At 37.5% G+C, this 17180-nt stretch overlaps 1 protein-coding gene across 4 annotated transcripts; it reads left to right on the forward strand.

The window, feature by feature from the left end:
- Positions 1–473: 473 nt before the first annotated feature.
- On the forward strand, positions 474–13014 carry tbc1d30 (TBC1 domain family, member 30). Of its 4 annotated transcripts, XM_039667673.2 has the most exons (14): positions 474–1180; positions 2082–2246; positions 5728–5789; positions 5887–5952; positions 6037–6162; positions 6479–6664; positions 7607–7775; positions 7855–8023; positions 8115–8220; positions 8315–8421; positions 9301–9440; positions 9934–10140; positions 10257–10322; positions 11332–13014. In XM_039667673.2, the coding sequence occupies exons 1-14, from the start codon at positions 643–645 to the stop codon at positions 12324–12326; spliced, it is 3102 nt and encodes a 1033-aa protein (XP_039523607.2). In that variant the 5' UTR covers positions 474–642; the 3' UTR covers positions 12327–13014. The 4 variants fall into 4 exon arrangements, with proteins under 4 accessions (XP_039523607.2, XP_039523608.2, XP_039523610.2 ...); XM_039667674.2 differs by lacking the exon at positions 10257–10322 and having other exon boundaries at positions 475–1180; positions 11332–13013; XM_039667676.2 differs by lacking the exons at positions 474–1180; positions 2082–2246 and adding an exon at positions 3930–4427 and having other exon boundaries at positions 11332–13012.
- The last annotated feature ends 4166 nt before the right edge of the window (positions 13015–17180 follow it).

Below are 17180 nucleotides of genomic sequence, written 5' to 3' on the forward strand. Positions count from 1 at the left end.
TTCAATCTGTTTTCAATCCAGATTTTCACCCAAGAAAAAAAAATGTAAACAATGTAACACACACACAGGCCTATATTATGTATGTATATATAAAATAGGCTATATATTTGTTTGGATTCCACCTATATAACATTTGAAAGGCTGCCTAAATGAAATCTTATTCAGCAAATATATAATTAAATATGTCTGTTCATAGGCCAACAAAAGTTTGTATATTTTTAATTATACATTTGCTGTTTTTTAAATATGTTAATATGTGCATAAAATGTAAATGTGCTTTATGTATTTATTTGGACACTTTAATTTACAAACAATTATTGTAGCCTATATTTTTATTTTGAATATTTATAGTGAAATAAACAAACGCTATATATTTCTCATCGACCTCTGTTTAGAAAGTTTGTTTCAAAAGTTTCGCAGGTGGGTTGAACTATTCCTGCAGCAGGGGCGCGCAATCAGGATTTAGACCGTTTCAGGAAGGAAACCAGAGCTTGGGAAAGGCGCTGCCAACCCCGCTCAAGTAATGGAACACACCCGGAACTTGAGTTCCTTATTGATTCATCTAAAACAATCTTTGGTTTGTACTTATGTGCAGCAAATGTGCACGAGTGGGTAATGCTGAACTTTAAAGAGCGATAAAACATGTCTGGTGTGGACGTCGCTAAAGAGGAACTTAAAGAGATTGACATATGTGACAACATCTGCTCGGAGGAGGAGAGTGGAGTTTTCGTCAACTCAAGTGCGTCGTATCTTGACGGCTTCTCGGCGCTTCACAAATGGGTTTCAAAGGGACGTTCAGTCTCAGATACAAACTGTGAGTGCGTCCAAACAGCTTCATCATTATCAGTCTCACTATCCAAGTGCGCAAAAGAGCCTCATGGATCACCAGCTGGAGAGATCCGTATGGAGAGAAGAGGAGGAGGTGGAGGGGGGGTTCATGAAGCAGGTGTGTATTCGGATGAAGATGATCTAAGAGCGTCCCGGGCATCATCTATAGTGGAGTGTCTGTTAGTGGAGCTCTATGACACATACAGTAATAGCGTCAGAGGGGTGGACAGCTCGACCGAAGCCTCCAGCTCGGATGCCTTCCTGGGAAGGAGCAACGCTGGCTCCAACTTTCTGCAGGAACTTCAGGAGAAACACACGAGACGTCATCAGATGAAATATCTCACTCAAAAAGGTGAGCATCAATCCCCCTTTCAACTGAAGTCAATCCAATTTATGTACTGTAATTCATAAACTACTTGTCAAAAATTTGGAATAACTTTTCTGAAGAATCACCTGACACTGAAGACTGGAGTAATGATGCTGAAAATTCAGCTTTGCATCACATGAATAAATTACATTTTTAAATTATGTCGATTTAAAATAGTTATTTGAATTTCAATAATTTTACTGATTGTTTGCCTTGGTGAGCATAAGAGACTTCTTTCAAAAACATAGAAAACTGAAATTATTCCAAACGTTTGACCAGTATAGTGTATGCATGTATATGTCTCATGCATTTCAATTATAATTTATGGATTTTTTAAATCATGCTTTAAATAAATAAATATATATATATATATATATATATATATATATATATATATATATATATATATATAAGAAATTCACCATTTTAACTTTTTCATAATTTGTAATTCATAAAAAAATCATAAAAAAATACCTTTTTTATTATTTTCAATTTCCATGTACACACTAAAATATAGTGACATTACTCTTAACTAATAATATATGTTATGTGATTTGGGTGCTTAAAATGCTTTTAGATTAAATATATTGTTACCGATACTGCATGGGAACTTAAAGCCAGTCTGAAACCCAGTTAATCTTAACCCTTTGTTTGCTGAAGTAATTTAATTGTTGTCTCAGGTGCTCAGGTTCTTTGTAAGCCATAATGACAATTTACATATAATGGTCTTTTGTAGACTTGTATACACAGTGTTTTGACAATCATAATTATCTTAACCTGTCTACATATGTATTGTTATTTGCACTCTCACTGAACAATTCAAATAAATGTTTTATCAAATGAATGCACACTCTTCAAATTTAAACAAGCTTTATTTTGTGCTCAGGTCCGGAGGAGCTGAAGTGGATCGTTCAAGAGGTGAAGTATCGCATCGCTGTACAGTCGGCCAAACTGGTACGTCAGGTCAAGAGGAAGGACAGGCTTCGGCAGAAGTTTCAGAAGAACTGTGACATAGTCACCGCCTGCCTGCAAGCCGTTTCTCAGAAAAGACGTAAATTTACAAATCATTCTCTAATTTCCCTCCTCTTGCTGTCATTACATCATTACCAGCATAGTCAAACGATTCAGTGTTTCCCAAAAAACATAGTTCCAACAAGTTTCTTTCAGTTAAAACAGCTCAACAATGACTTTTAGGACTAGGCCTAAGCCTAGTGTAAACGAGGGGTAGTTTGTCAAGAGAATTAAAGCGCTACACTATTATATTTTTTATTGATAATATGTACGCTGATGTCTGTTATCCTTCAGCTGTTTTAAAAGGATGCGGTGGTGTAATATAGCTCACATATGTAATGGTTGCTGAAAGGCTCAGGCTCACATACTGTATATCAAATGCATTTTTTCTTCACCTTCTCGGGTTCTCAGTTGATATTTTAGAGGACCACATTCTGAAATATCTGCTCTACCCCATGATTGACGACTCCTCGCACTATATACAACTCAATTATTTGCATTAGATTCAAAACACACACTCTGTTCAGCATCACTGCCGTTTTCTCGTTCATTTGATGAGTTTATGACACTGACTTGCAAATTAGCACCGTAACGTTGTAGTGAGCTCAAATTTGTATTTGCTAATAATAGTCATCAATCATGTGACCTTGCGTCTCTTAAATGTGTTTTCCCCCGTTTTATCTACATGCAGCATGACAAGCACTGTCAAACAGGTACAGTATGAAATCACATCAGAACTATAGCACTATATGGTTGCCATTATTCAGTCTGTCTATTCTTGATGCAAGAGGTGTGACTTTATACAGTAGATACAGTATAGTAGTAGTGAACGGTTATGGGTCTTGTTGTATTTGACATATTTATTTTTGTAAACATGAGTAACGGTGTTTATCACTGTTGTTTTGTCACTAAATGCATGTCAGGAAAATATACTCAAATGCTTATCATCCAATGGAAAATATATACATTTTCCATATTAGGACGATCACTCTTTCTGTTAGAAATGTTTAAACATCTGTTTTGTGTCTCTCCGTGAGTTTGGGTAAATCAAGACACTTTTGGACAAATTTACCTGACTTTCTGGATATTGTATGCTGATGGATAGATACTTTAATTTGGAAAAGTCTGACACATTGTCGTTTAGCACAAATAAGAAGCCTTGTTTTTCCTTCTATCTCTCTCTCGCTCTTTGTCATGATGTTTTAAATCATTATATTATACGGAACTAACTTTAAATAATTGACAATTTCCTCCAAGTGCCTTAAAGCACAACATTTTCTTTTGTAAAACAGACCCTTGATTCGAATTGGTTGAGCCATGTTTGAAGCCCTTGTAAATAAGTCTACAAACATACTCCTGTGTGATCTCATTAAATCAGTATTACTGCTCCACTTAAAGTAAATAATTGAATGTACTAACAGTTTAATAAAGTCCCGTGAAGCTATGGTCTTCCGTGAATTTATAACAGATAAAGATTTTGAAAATAACATTTATAAAATGTAGCCCCTAAAGTGTAAAAACACAACTTATTGGGCATTATTGCTTTAGTAAATCATTTAGATCACTTGAATTCATGACGGTTCAACTATCTTATCCTTCTTGGGATTTTAGCCTATACTAATTGTGACTTTTTTTTGTGGGATTTTTGGATCCAGAGTATTTAAGGAAAACCCTGATCTAAAGTTGGCAGAATGGCACTAGTTATTCACGTACTGTGCTGGCCATTGTTTTCCTCCGTTTCTCTGGCCCTTCCTCCAGAGCTCCAGCGGTCCCTCCTTCCTCACAACCCTGAATGTGACGCTCATTTGTGGGTGTAGACGCGCGTTTCATCGCGCTATCCTGCGCGTTCGTTTCGATCACCTTTGATTCTTTTATGCTATTCCTTATTCTTAAGATACATACATGCATCTTCATGTATGAGTATAAATGATAGTCGAATGTGTTCTCCTCTGCTTTATTGATACCATAACGAGTATGATATTTTAGATGACATATTATCGGGATGAGAGAATTGTTTTGAATGCGCGGTCAAAAGGACCTCGTCCTCCGAGCTTTTTCCTCCAGATGAAGCAGGAAAGGTTTGCCTCCTCTAAGAGATCGAGGGTTTGTATGAAACGGCAGAATGCAGCTGGAGGAGTCGGTAATATTATCAGTAATGTGCTGAAGAAACGCAACGGCATCTCTAGAAGAGCGCCGCGCCTGCTGTGCACCCTAGAGCCAGGTGAATACAGCATGCTTTAAGGGCATTATTTTTATTCTTTTAGTCTATCTTTGCCCTGTGATTATAGATAAACTCTTTATTCCTAAGATGCCTATTTGGTTTGCACTCGTGCTGATTGCAGAATGACATTTCTGTGATAATTGGGTTACAGGCCCTTCACTTATTTACTAAATATTTATACGCTACGTACGATTGTGTAACTATATTAATACATTTGAAATTGAGAAATATTATGGTTTTAGCTTTGAGGGGTCCTGAAAGTTTTAATAGGCTTATTATGAAATCATTTTATACATTTTCACTTTTAAATATTATGTTGGCCTATTTATTAATTGATAATAGCTTTGCACGTCTATGGGGTCAACTTTTTCTTTTTAATGTATAAGATACTGGACATTTTCTCATGCAGACACATGTGTTGTGCCGAGCATGAGTGCAGTAGGAGGGCTGGAGAGATGATAATCATGTAGGTTAATCCGGAACAGTCTAGGCTCACAAGGGAAATAGATGCAGAAATGGCGCCACTCCTTTTTGTCATTTATATCATTTAACGATGACCGAGATGGACTCAGGTTGGTGGTTTTATTGGTTTTCGTATGCACCGAAAGTAGAAATGCTACTTCCTAATTTCACACCATGTTGGTGTGAGTTGTTTACTTGCGCGTTTGACAGGATTTATTTAGCATCCATGGCTAATGTTAAGTTACACCAATTTAAAGAATTCGTCGTGTTTTTGTAGTTATTTAATGCTCAAAATGTCTTCTAAACTATGTAAAAACAGAGTTTATTTCGTCGTTATATAGGATGGTGTCGTGATTCCGGAAGAAACTGTAGGCGGAAGTGAGATTCAGCACCGCTCCGCAGTGGACAGCGTCATTAATCAACTATTAGATATCAAGGGTTTGGTTTCTGCGTCGTGGTCGATAATACACCTGTCGTTTCCAGTCATTTGTGTTGCAGTTTTATTGGTGTTTGTTCCTGTTAGAGAAAGAAGAGAGTAAGGTAACATGCCTGCAATAATAATGAGCCATTAAATTAAAACAAAGCTTATTTATTATTAATGGGCTAGTGACATGTGGGGATGATAAAATGACATTTATTATTTTACAAATAAACATTGAGTTTTGAAGACGTGTATATAACCAAAACATGCACCTTTTTTTCGATGATTTTTCATCCTAAATAGTGATTACGCAAAAACCCTTTATTCATTTGTTAATGAAACACTTGCAGCTATAAGAGACGTCTTTATATGGTCATCTTTGACTCATTGATTGTCCACCGTTTTGTCTTATTGCAGGGGTGGACACCAGGTTGAAGTTCACTATCGAACCGTCTCTAGGCAAAAACGGCTTTCAACAAGTACGTATTAGATGCCTACTATGTCCCTGAAACCCTGAAACCGACAAATATGCTTTTGGTTTGCATGTTGATTGTTTGGGGTTGTTTTACGTTGCAGTGGTACGACTCTCTGAAAGCAGTGGCCAGACTCCCTGTGGGTATTCCCAAAGAGTGGAGGAAGAGGGTAAGTGTGCTGGAAATTTCACTGTTTTCATATCTGTGATATTTTACACACTGTACTGTATAATGTCTGGTTGTTTTGATATAGGTATGGCTGACCCTGGCTGACCAGTACCTCCACAGCATCTCCATAGACTGGGAGAAAACCATGAGATTTGCCTTCAACGATCGCAGCAATCCAGATGATGACTCTTTGGGAATCCAAATAGTGAAGGTTCATATCTGTATAGTTATATGCAGTTATTTAAAATCTAAGGCTATACAGTAACAATATTGTGGCTTTAGAGATATTTAATGGAAGGAAGATAAAAAGGTTAAATGGTGAAACAGGATATTTCCTCATTGTAGAGCGTCAGTTAGAGGATAATGGAGCAGGATGTGTGTGTGTGTGTGTGTGTGTGTGTGTGTGTGTGTGTGTGTAGCACTGGATGAATGAGAACAGTGAGGCACTTGTGCGCGAGTGAGCAAAGGTCAGTTTGCTTGTGTGCGTAGGTAAGTCACACTTTGTTTTCCCTTCTCTTCTCATTCAGGACCTGCACAGGACAGGCTGCAGTTCCTACTGTGGCCAGGAGGCGGAGCAGGACCGGGTGGTGCTGAAGCGGGTACTGCTGGCATACGCCCGCTGGAACAAGACTGTCGGCTACTGTCAGGGCTTCAATGTTCTGGCTGCCCTCATTCTGGAGGTCACAGAGGGAAACGAAGGAGATGCATTAAAGGTTTACCTAGATTTTCATAAATTTTGTAATTTATAATTAATATTCTTATTGTACAGTATCACCATTTTAATTTTATGAATTCTCTTTTATTATTTTAAAGGGATACTCCACTTTTTTTGTCAATAGGCTCATTTTACAACTCCCCCAGGGTTTTACCGTTTTTGAATCCGTTCAGCCAATCTCCAGTTCTGGCGGTACCACTTTTAGCATAGCTTAGCATACAATTGAAGTGGATAAGACCAAAAGTGGATAAGACCATTAGCATTTCTCAAAAAAAAAAAAAAAAAAATGACCAAAGAGTTTCGATATTTTTCCTATTTAATACTTGACACTTTTGTAGTTACATCATGCACTAAGATCGACAGAAAATGTAAAGTTGCGATTTTCTAGGCTAATATGGCTAGGAACTATACTCTCATTCCTGCGTAATAATCAAGAAACTTTATTGCCGTACCATGAGTGCAGCAGGCATAATGATCCACTAATTTGCTGACTGAAATTACACAAACTTAGTCCTGGTCACGTTGGAAGTTACCAAGCTGGGGACTATTTTCAGGCGCTGCTTCATATCATTGCGCCTGCTGCAATCATGGTACGTTTCTTCATTTTATTTTGTTGAGAAATGCTAATGGTCTTTATGTATGCTAAGCTATGCTAAAAGTGGTGGCTAAAAGTGATACAAAAACGGTAAAACTCAACAGTTTAACTCTGGGGGAGTCATAAAATTAGCCTATTTCCAAAAAAAGTGCAGTATCCCTTTAATTATAATGAAATCTTATTCATTTGTTAATCAGTAATATTATTTGTTAATTCCAAATCCACTTTAAAAACGAATATGTGCAGTTTAAATGAGCATGACATTTTGGACAGATAGATTTTATAAGCTATTATGTTATATAAGCAAAAAGATCAACCTAATTCTCTTCTATCATTACGTTATAGGTTATGATCTATTTGATTGATAAAGTGCTTCCCGATAGTTACTTCGCCAATAACCTGCGTGCCCTCTCAGTGGACATGGCCGTGTTCAGAGATCTTCTGCGACTGAAGCTTCCAGAACTTTCTCAGCATCTCCAGCACCTCCAGAAAGTGGCCAATCGGGAAGGTGGAGGTATGTAGCAGCAACCATGTAAATATGTACTGATGTGAAAGAAGAATGCTTGTACCAGTTCAACTGCATTGTGTTTCAGGCAGCTATGAGCCTCCGCTTACCAACGTCTTCACCATGCAGTGGTTTTTGACCATGTTTGCCACCTGTTTGCCCCATCACAACGTGCTGAAGATCTGGGACTCGGTCTTCTTTGAGGGCTCTGAAATGCTGCTGCGTGTGGCTCTGGCCATCTGGGCCAAACTCGGAGAGTAAGTTCACCTAGAGTTGGTTGCACTGTCGACTAGATTGCAAAGAAAATGCTCATACATTAAAAATTAGATGCATTTTCAACCCTCTCAGGCGAATTGAGGAGTGCCAGACTGCTGATGAATTTTATAGCACTATGGGCTGCCTGACACAGGAAATGCTGGAGCATAATCTTATTGACTCCAATGAACTCATGCAGGTAAAATTGTGTTTGAAAATGGCAAAGCTTCTTGGAAGTAGTTTATCCAATTGTTTTGGGGGCTGATAGTGTTTTGTTGTTTTCCTCCTGACAGACGGTCTACTCCATGGCCCCGTTCCCGTTCCCCCAGCTGGCTGAGCTCAGGGAGAAATACACCTACAACATCACTCCGTTCCCTGCCCCGGTCAGAGCCAACAGCAGGTATGAGAGCTAAAGATACGTGACGCCCACAGCACAGACTGAAATCGTGAGAGTTTCGTAGCCATATAAACACGTTACTATGAGCCTGCAGGGTGGTGTTTTATGGCACGTGTGTATATTGGCATGCAAATATCAAAAGCAAATGTTCCGTCTTATCTTGACAAGGTTTACACTCAGTTTAAAGATAATTTCCGACTTTATTGTTCAAAGAAGAGAGCATTGATGCAATAAAACAACATAAAAAATGTATGTAATGTTTTTATTTAATAACATAAAAATTACTTTTTATTTTTATTTAATTTCATGCATTATATATTTTTTTCCCAATTTTATTTAAAACTGTCATTACTCTTATTTTTTCAGTTTTATAAATCCACTTTTTATTTAATTTAAAATTTTAATATTTGTTTAATTTTTTTATGCATTATGCATTTTATTACTGACTTGTTTCTTTTTTGTATTTTGCTTTAAAATATTTAATTATTTTTCAATTTTTCAATGATATTGATTTATTTATTGATTTAATTTTATATTTAATTTTGTTGTTTAATATACATTTTTGTTTCTTTTTTCTATTTTATTTTTTAAATATTTAATTTCCCTTTTTACATTGTATTTTATTTTGACATGAATTTATTTGTAAGTATTTTTGTATTTAATTTTATGTTTAATTATTTGTTGTTTTAATATTTTGTTTCATACATTATTCATGCAGTTTTTTTAATTTTATTTATCTTTTTTTCTATTTTATTTTTAAATAATTGTATTAAATAGATAATTTTTTTCTAAATATATATATATATATATATATATATATATTATTTTGTATTTAATATTTAACATTTTTGACATTTATTGTATTATTTTTCCTCTTTACAGTCTGACACTCCATGGATGGGAGAGTGATGATGATGCTGACATGGATGATGAAGACTCTATCGTCACTGCCCTGGGCTGCCTGGGGCCTCTTGGTGGGCTTCTGGCCCCTGAAATCCAAAGATACCAAAAGCACCTTAAAGGTCTGAATCTGATTACATTTCACATTTCAAAAACTAAAAGGAAATAGACTATGAAGTGTATCCTGAGGTTACAAACATGATTTGTGTCTTACTGAACACAGACTGCCCATATTTATAAAATGCACAAGATCTTCTGTTTGTTAATGACTGAGTCACTTAAACTATATTGGCTTTTTCAAAGTAAGGGTGATTTCATGGAGTAATGCAAACATGAAAAATGAGCTCAGTGAACTCACTCTGAATCCTAACCTTGGCAAGACATGAAAATCCTTCTGCCCCAAATGGATTTAATCCTCGATTCATTTGTCAGTTCTTGTTGAATCTGAGGTGTGTCGAGTCATTCAAGCTGTCTTTAATTACGGCCTTCAGATCCGGTCCAACTAAATAAATGGAAGGTTTGGAAAGGAGCCAGCGCAGCCGTTACTCTGTAAAATGTATCAAAAATATGCACTCTATTTACGATGTTTTCTTTCTGTTTTCATCTGCTCTGCAGATCAGAGAGCAGATCAGAGCTCTCAGGGCAGTAACATGGCCGAGCTCAGTCCCGGAGCGGTGGGCGCGGGACGGGCCGAGCATCAAGCGGCCATCAACAGCATGATGCTGGAGCGCATGAGCACTGACATCAGCGCGCTGAAGAAACAGTACTCGCGCATCAAACAAAAACAGCAGCAGCAAGCCGGGCTACTTTACATCCATTCAGGTAGCAGGATCATACTGATATCACAACCAGTACATTTTTTTACTGTTGAAGATGAGTTCAGGAAGTGACAGAAGGGATATGAAGTGTTAGTCAGTATACTGTGACATTTTTCCCAGGACCTCCAGTGGAAGCTGAAACTATTGAACCTCATCAACCCAGTAAACAGCAGAACCAACACACTGGTATTGATCTTCATGTGCCAACTATGGCTTCATTATACTGTTGATATATGGGGCAGTAGATGTGTTTTGATCGGTGTTGGGTCTGCTCGTGTACAATGCAATGAATTGCAATTTTTGTCGTTTTGGTGATGGCTGAACTGATTAATCAAGGTGTTTTCTACATCATATCTTCTTTATCATCATATTTTTTTCTTTATTTTCATCATATTTTCTGTAATTTTTCAATGGCACCATACAGGGCATAATGGAGACTTAAAGTCAACATGAAATCATAATGCGTCACATTTATTTTCATTAAGCACAATCTTATTTTGCACAATTGCATACTATTTTTTAATTAATTATTTTTTTTAGAATACCCTGTTTAAAGCGTGTTCACACCGTGCGATTTGGAAAATTTTGAGAATCCTAAAAGATTCCTTACATCCTATGCTAAAACTTGTAGTCTTTGAACGCTTGACAGCTTCATCGACAGCCAATTAATGAGCATTGTGATCAAACTTTGCCTCTTATTAAATTTTATGAGAAGTTTTGAGGGGCTGTCCTGCTGTGTGGCTTCTCCTAGGATGACCATCAAACCAAAAATTCATAAAGGAGCACAGAAATTAATGCGGTGACAAAAACAAACCACCACTTGCTCCACACTTTTTTTTTTTTTCAAATCAAGCCATGACCAACATTAACCCTAGAGATTGTTTTTCTTTGCTAGCCACCATTTTAATCACTCATGGGATCTCAACATCCCGAACGCATCATGGATTGATGAGTCTTCTAGTGTACGTACGTTTTTGACTGCCTTACAGTCTGACAACTGAGATCTTACAGTGTGACATGGCTTACACCGGGGATCATGTTCGTACAAGCATAAATTGTACAGTGTGCTCCCGGCTTAACTCAGAAATATGTTATATTACAGAAGTAAAATTGGAAACACGGTTTCATGTCGACTCTGACAGTCTGTTTGCAATTACTGCTGTTTTCTCACTCTTCGTTATTGATTTTTTCACAGACAAGTGTCCCGCCACCAGTATCCTTGCCTCCCAAATTGGTCCCTCCCCTGTGGTCAACCATCTTCTCTTGGGCAGGAAGCCCAGACCCGCTCAGCGATCCTCAAAGAATTGTATCATCCAAAATGGTGGAGTTCCCCAAGCCCACTCCACCCCCAGCCAGGATCAGATGAAGCAGCCAAGACATCATTCCCCATGGCGAACACATGTGCGTGCGCACCGCAGGAACATCGCCAGGGCCCGGGCACAGCTCGGCTTTGACGATTCTCTGGAGATAGAAGATGATCAAACTGACAGCAAAACGGAAGAAGCATCTGAAGAGGGAGAGGAGAGAAGACTTGAGGAAAACAAAGAGGATGAAGAGCAAGACAAGTTGGAGGATGGAGAGCATAAGAAGTTGGAGGATGAAGAGCAAGAGAAGTTAGACGATGGAGAGCAAGAGAAGTTGGACGATGAAGAGCATAAGAAGTTGGAGAATGAAGAGCACGAGAAGTTGAATGATGGAGAGCAAGAGAAGTTGGAGAATGAAGAGCATAAGAAGTTGGAGGATGAAGAGCAAGAGAAGTTGGCGGCTGGAAGCTCAGATGTCTCTCAGCAAGATCACAGCGCTGGAGAAGGAGAGGAACTCCAGCAGATCGACGACCGGCTGTCTTCCCTAGAACTGGAACCAGAACCAGCTTCTGATCCACCTACACTAACTCCAGAACCGCAGCCGGAGCCCACGACCCCAGCTCAGCTCCCATCCACCCGCCGCCCAGGTTCAGACTCTTCCAGCTCAGAAAGTGGAGGCTCCCTCAGAAGAAGCCCATCAGTGCTGACAGAACCTCCAAAGCCTCAGCAGATCTTCTCTCCGTTCCCCTGCGTCAAAACCCCTCGCAAGTCCATTGCTGCAAGAAACTTGGGCCTCTACGGCCCAACTGCCAGAACTCCAAACGTGCACTTTCCCCAGATGAGCAGAAGCATGAACTGTGTAGGAAGCACCACGAAGCGCCGATGATGAGTTGTCGACTAGTGACGAGCACGAGATGTTTGGGTTCGAAACTCCCTAACAACCATGAAAGCACATGCATTCTGAACTCTAGTATGCTTCCAGATACTCCAACGTGCCGTGCCATGAAGCATGGCATCTACATTTAGGAACCATATTGGATAATGTAATGCTCACATGAAGTTAATCATATGAATTTATGAATGTATTGTTTTGTTTTTTTAAATGAGATCCTACCAAAACATCTTGGAATTATAACCCGGCAGACACGATCGGATGATGGTTCCACAAGCTCTTTCTGCATGTTCAGGTCACCAGTATTCGCTACAATGCACTGTGTGTGTTTACTCATATGCTCCAAAGCTTAGAAAATCACATTTATGTAAAATATCTCATGTTTAATGACTGTGGGAAATGCTGCAGCTCTGCATTCTTCAGTTTTCAATCTGTGACTTCACTATCAAGCCAAACTCATGTCTCTTCACGTTTTGATTTTTCCTTCAGTAAATTATCCATTTGTCATCTAAAAAATACATGTAATGTTCATTTATTTTTTTTATTTTTTTTGGATTCTCTTGTTCTAAACTTGACTGGTTTTTTCTCATTATCAATCTTCTTTGGTGCTTATGAGTAGTGAAGGATCACAGATGCCCCAGAGAATAAAATACATGAAAGTATGGAAAAAAAAACAACTTTTCAGTTTCTACTTATTTCTGTTTCTTCTCCATTATTTGTTTTTGCTTTTTTTCAGATAGAAGCTACAGTGTTTTTTAGGTTTACAACGACACCTATTAAAACTTAACTAAAACCACCAATATGTCACACTGACATTCGGTCTCTTCTGAGCCTAGTAGAGATTGCACTGGTTGAATTGTAATGCAACATGAAATTTAAAACGCTATTAAAGTCTTAAAGGGTCTGGTTTAACAGGTCTTTTAAATATTACAGAATGCTGCATAACATGAGGATGAAATTCACTGGTTCTTGCGGAAGCTCAAACGTGCTGCGTAACATATGAGAATGAACCTCATTGGTTCTCCCACGTCAAGCGATCATGCTTGAGCTTCTGTTTTACCACAACTGATGTGTGTGAGTTGATGAAAGTTTTTATGCGAATAAAAGCATAAATTCAGTCCGTTCATAATATGAAGTGATCGAGTCTCTTCAGAAAGTTGGACTAAACCGCTCAATTGATATGGATTAGTTTTACAGCCTCTTTATAAAGATGTTAAGCGTCAAAGTGTCAATTGCGTTGCTGTCTTGGAGGGACAGAAATCTATTTAATCAAAAAGATCTTTATTTGAGTTCCGAAGATGAACGAAGTCATGGGTTTAGAACGACATGAGGGTGTGTATTAATGACAGAGTTTTCAGGTTTGTGTTGACAAACCCTTTATGAAATTTACCTTGGTTGAAAAACAACCACATTCACACATTTTTTTTTATCGTGGCAACAGGTCCTAATGCTTTCAGCCCTGCTGTATGAAGTCATGAACCCACTATGCAGCAGAAGTCTTGTCATATAAAGGTAAGTGCACTTCATTGTTTATGAAAGCTAGGCGTATAGCCTACGCTACGTACTTTTTCTTTTTCCATTGTAAATGCTTCAGATAATACATTCAGCAGTATTTCTACATGTGAGCAAGCAAAAAGCTAGAGACTGTTTCTGACTGAGCGTTTAATAGTTATTGTAATGTCGACACCAGCAGCTGTTATTTTACATCAATCATTCCATTGTTTTATATTATTTTAAATGACTGAACACTAGATGTCGCTGTTGTTCTAGTTTTACCTCTCACATGCCCTTGTGCTGTTCACGAGCTGATTGTGACAAGAATTGTCTTATTCCCTAGAAAAAAAGAAAAAAAACTTTTTAAAAGCTTATTTAAATTTCTCCAACATGATATAAACAAACTTGCTATAAATCACAATCACATTATTTCTCCACATGGAGCTCACGTTTGAAAAGATGATAAACTCATACTTTGTTTCACTAAATGATCTGGGAAATATCATGCTGAGCTGATAAAATCGTTGTAATTAGAGTTATTAATTTAGATTGTCATAGATGTGCCATCGCCAACACAGAGATGTTATTTTGTGGTGGTGTTCAGCAGGTGCCAATGTCTAATAATTGACAACAGCATCTCATAATTGATCTATAAAACATCATATTGTTCATAAATCAGTATAAGGAGACTTTTTGCCTTGACACAAGCTGATATGAAGATAGTGTTTAAAAAAAATACCACCTTTACCACCAAAAGACATACATGTGTTTATTTGTGTTTAATGTCTCTCAAAGACGTAAATGAGTGTCATTAGTGCAGTATTTATTTCTGCGAACCTTGAGAAAATGCTAGATGCAGATTTCCCAAAGGATTCTGGGATGGTCTGAATTTAGTCTACTGATCGAATAGGCAGACGATTCTGTCGAGACTGGCAAGGTGCCCAGTTCTGCTTATATTTACTCAGTGTAAGTATGTTTTCCTCAGGGGCCAATTTGTCTCTAAAGCAAAGGACAAGCCATTCAGGTTCGAATAATGTGATTTACTGAGTTTGTTTTTCTGGTCACCTTGGTGTTGTTTTTAAGTTGGCAGGGGACAGAAAACTATCTGATTCAAATTAATATTCAAATTTCTTAGTATTTTGTGTGGGAAAACCACCCGATGATCACGTTCTCCTGCATGTTTTGGAATTGTTTTAATGGAAGGTATAATTAATTTACGGAATAATTTTATTTACGATTAGTGGCCTATTAGAAATAGGACAGAATCTTCAATTAGATTTTTTATAGGATTTTTTAAAACCTAAAATGTTATTTAATCTCACATTTTTTTAAATTGAAAAAAAAATTTGTTGATAAAAAAAGTTTTAAATTGAAAAAAAGTTATTTGTGATGATTGTAGGATATGATCCACAGCTGATGGTTTACTCTAATATTATGGAAACATTTTGAATAATTTAAAGATTTAACAACATTTGAATAATGAGTCAATACATTATCGATTTTTCTTCCAAAACATGTTTTTGTCTTACCCTGATTCACAGGTCTATTATATTACAAGCATTTATATTTTAGAGCTTTTGTAGGAAATTGTGTACATACATCCCTCGCCCAGGCGTGTATCATGACTATAGTGTCATTTCTGTAAGTAGAGAAAAGTTGGCGTGTGTATGATGTGTGAGTAGTATAGGTTAGGTAAGTAGATAGGTTGTCACAATGACCCTAGATCTCATTTAAAACAAACACAGAGCAGAGGAGAGTCTGAGGGTTAAAAGAGCTCGTAATAAAACAAGAATCAACATTGGCTTTTCAGAGATGACAAGGACTGAGGGATTTGAAATGTTGTAAAAGCGACGCAAGATGTCATTTATATGAATTAACAGGTGAGTAAGGTATTTCATTGAACAGATAAATTGCCATATGTTGTTCACTGTGAAGCATTATCTATTTGTGACGGGCCATATTCATCCGCGCAGTCACGCAGAGCCAAAGCACCAATGTTCTTATGCAAAATGCATGCGGTTTTGTTTAACCGTTATAGAGGGCCAAATGTTACATAGTGTACCTTTAACAACAATCAAATGATTAAAAAAGAAATAAGTGGAATAAAAAAGAGAAAGCAATGTCACTGTGCAAAATATATATCAAAATAATCATAAAAAATAGAGCTGCATTACATGGATGTCCCATGATGATGATGTGTAAAAGTTGTGTCTCGGGGTTTATTTGAAGTTCCTCTGGAAAACCCCAATTTTATCCCACCCAGTGACCGAGTAATGACTTTATTCAGAAGTGGAGATGCTTCCGTTTCTCTCTAATTAACTGGGCGAGTAATCCCTCAATCCTGTGTCCGTCGGTTCAGACATGGATTATTTATCTGTCCCGGTCATACAGGAGCAGGGACTACATGTGTGAATCCCCACACTGACGTCCCCTTCCGCCCTGATCCTGCACAACTGCGCCATAATCTACACGTTATAATCCATGCATGCATGACGGGGCGTAATCACACTTCCTCTGTGTTTCCGGCAGGATTACTCTGTGAGGAAGCGGAGGCTTACACAATCTGTGTGTATGTGTGTGAAAGTTGAGCAGATGTGCAAAGAAAGATGTGTTAGAGAGTTCAAAGACCCAATAAAATGTATTGAATGTATTCGTTTCCTATTGAAACAAAGGATAATTTCAAAAGCCTCATCACTTTTATTGAAAGGCCACAGGCAGAAAGCGTGATTGATTTGCTACTTGCTTTGCTAGTCAATTAGAAAAGTATTTTAAGTCTATTTTAAATGCATATATTTTAAAGCTGCCATATTAGGCTCTTTTACAACGTATTGATTTTGTTTATGGGGTCTAGAATTCCTTTTCATGTTTGAATACTCAAAAAACTTTATTTTTCACTTTTTATTTTTCATGACTAAAACTTTTTATTTGTCATGATGAAATGTTAATATATGATCATCAGTATGTTATTCTAGCCAACAAACTATCACAGAATAACATAACTTTCAACACACTCAAATGCTGTTTACTATGATAGTGTAACATTAGACCAAACGAAACAGCACTGTGATAACTCACAAATTTAATTCGTCAAATAAACTGACCTGTATGAGTAATTTAGTAATATAGCACTTGCGGGTAGTTCAGTAGTTCCTTTCCATCCGTGTGACTCACGTGTGACATTGATATCTGTCTCTCATTAGCAATCGCACCGTGCTTCATACACAGTCATGTTAAAAACAACAATCTATTCACTCATCCATAAATATAAACACATCAGCATGATAGCAAGTTCCATGATTCTGCTTATTCACTGCGTCATCGTTATATGGTTTTGTTGTTGTAAGATGCCCCTAT

Source organism: Pimephales promelas, chromosome 24, assembly GCF_988280905.1.
Source record: "Pimephales promelas chromosome 24, fPimPro1.hap1.1, whole genome shotgun sequence".
Lineage (NCBI taxonomy): Eukaryota > Metazoa > Chordata > Actinopteri > Cypriniformes > Leuciscidae > Pimephales > Pimephales promelas.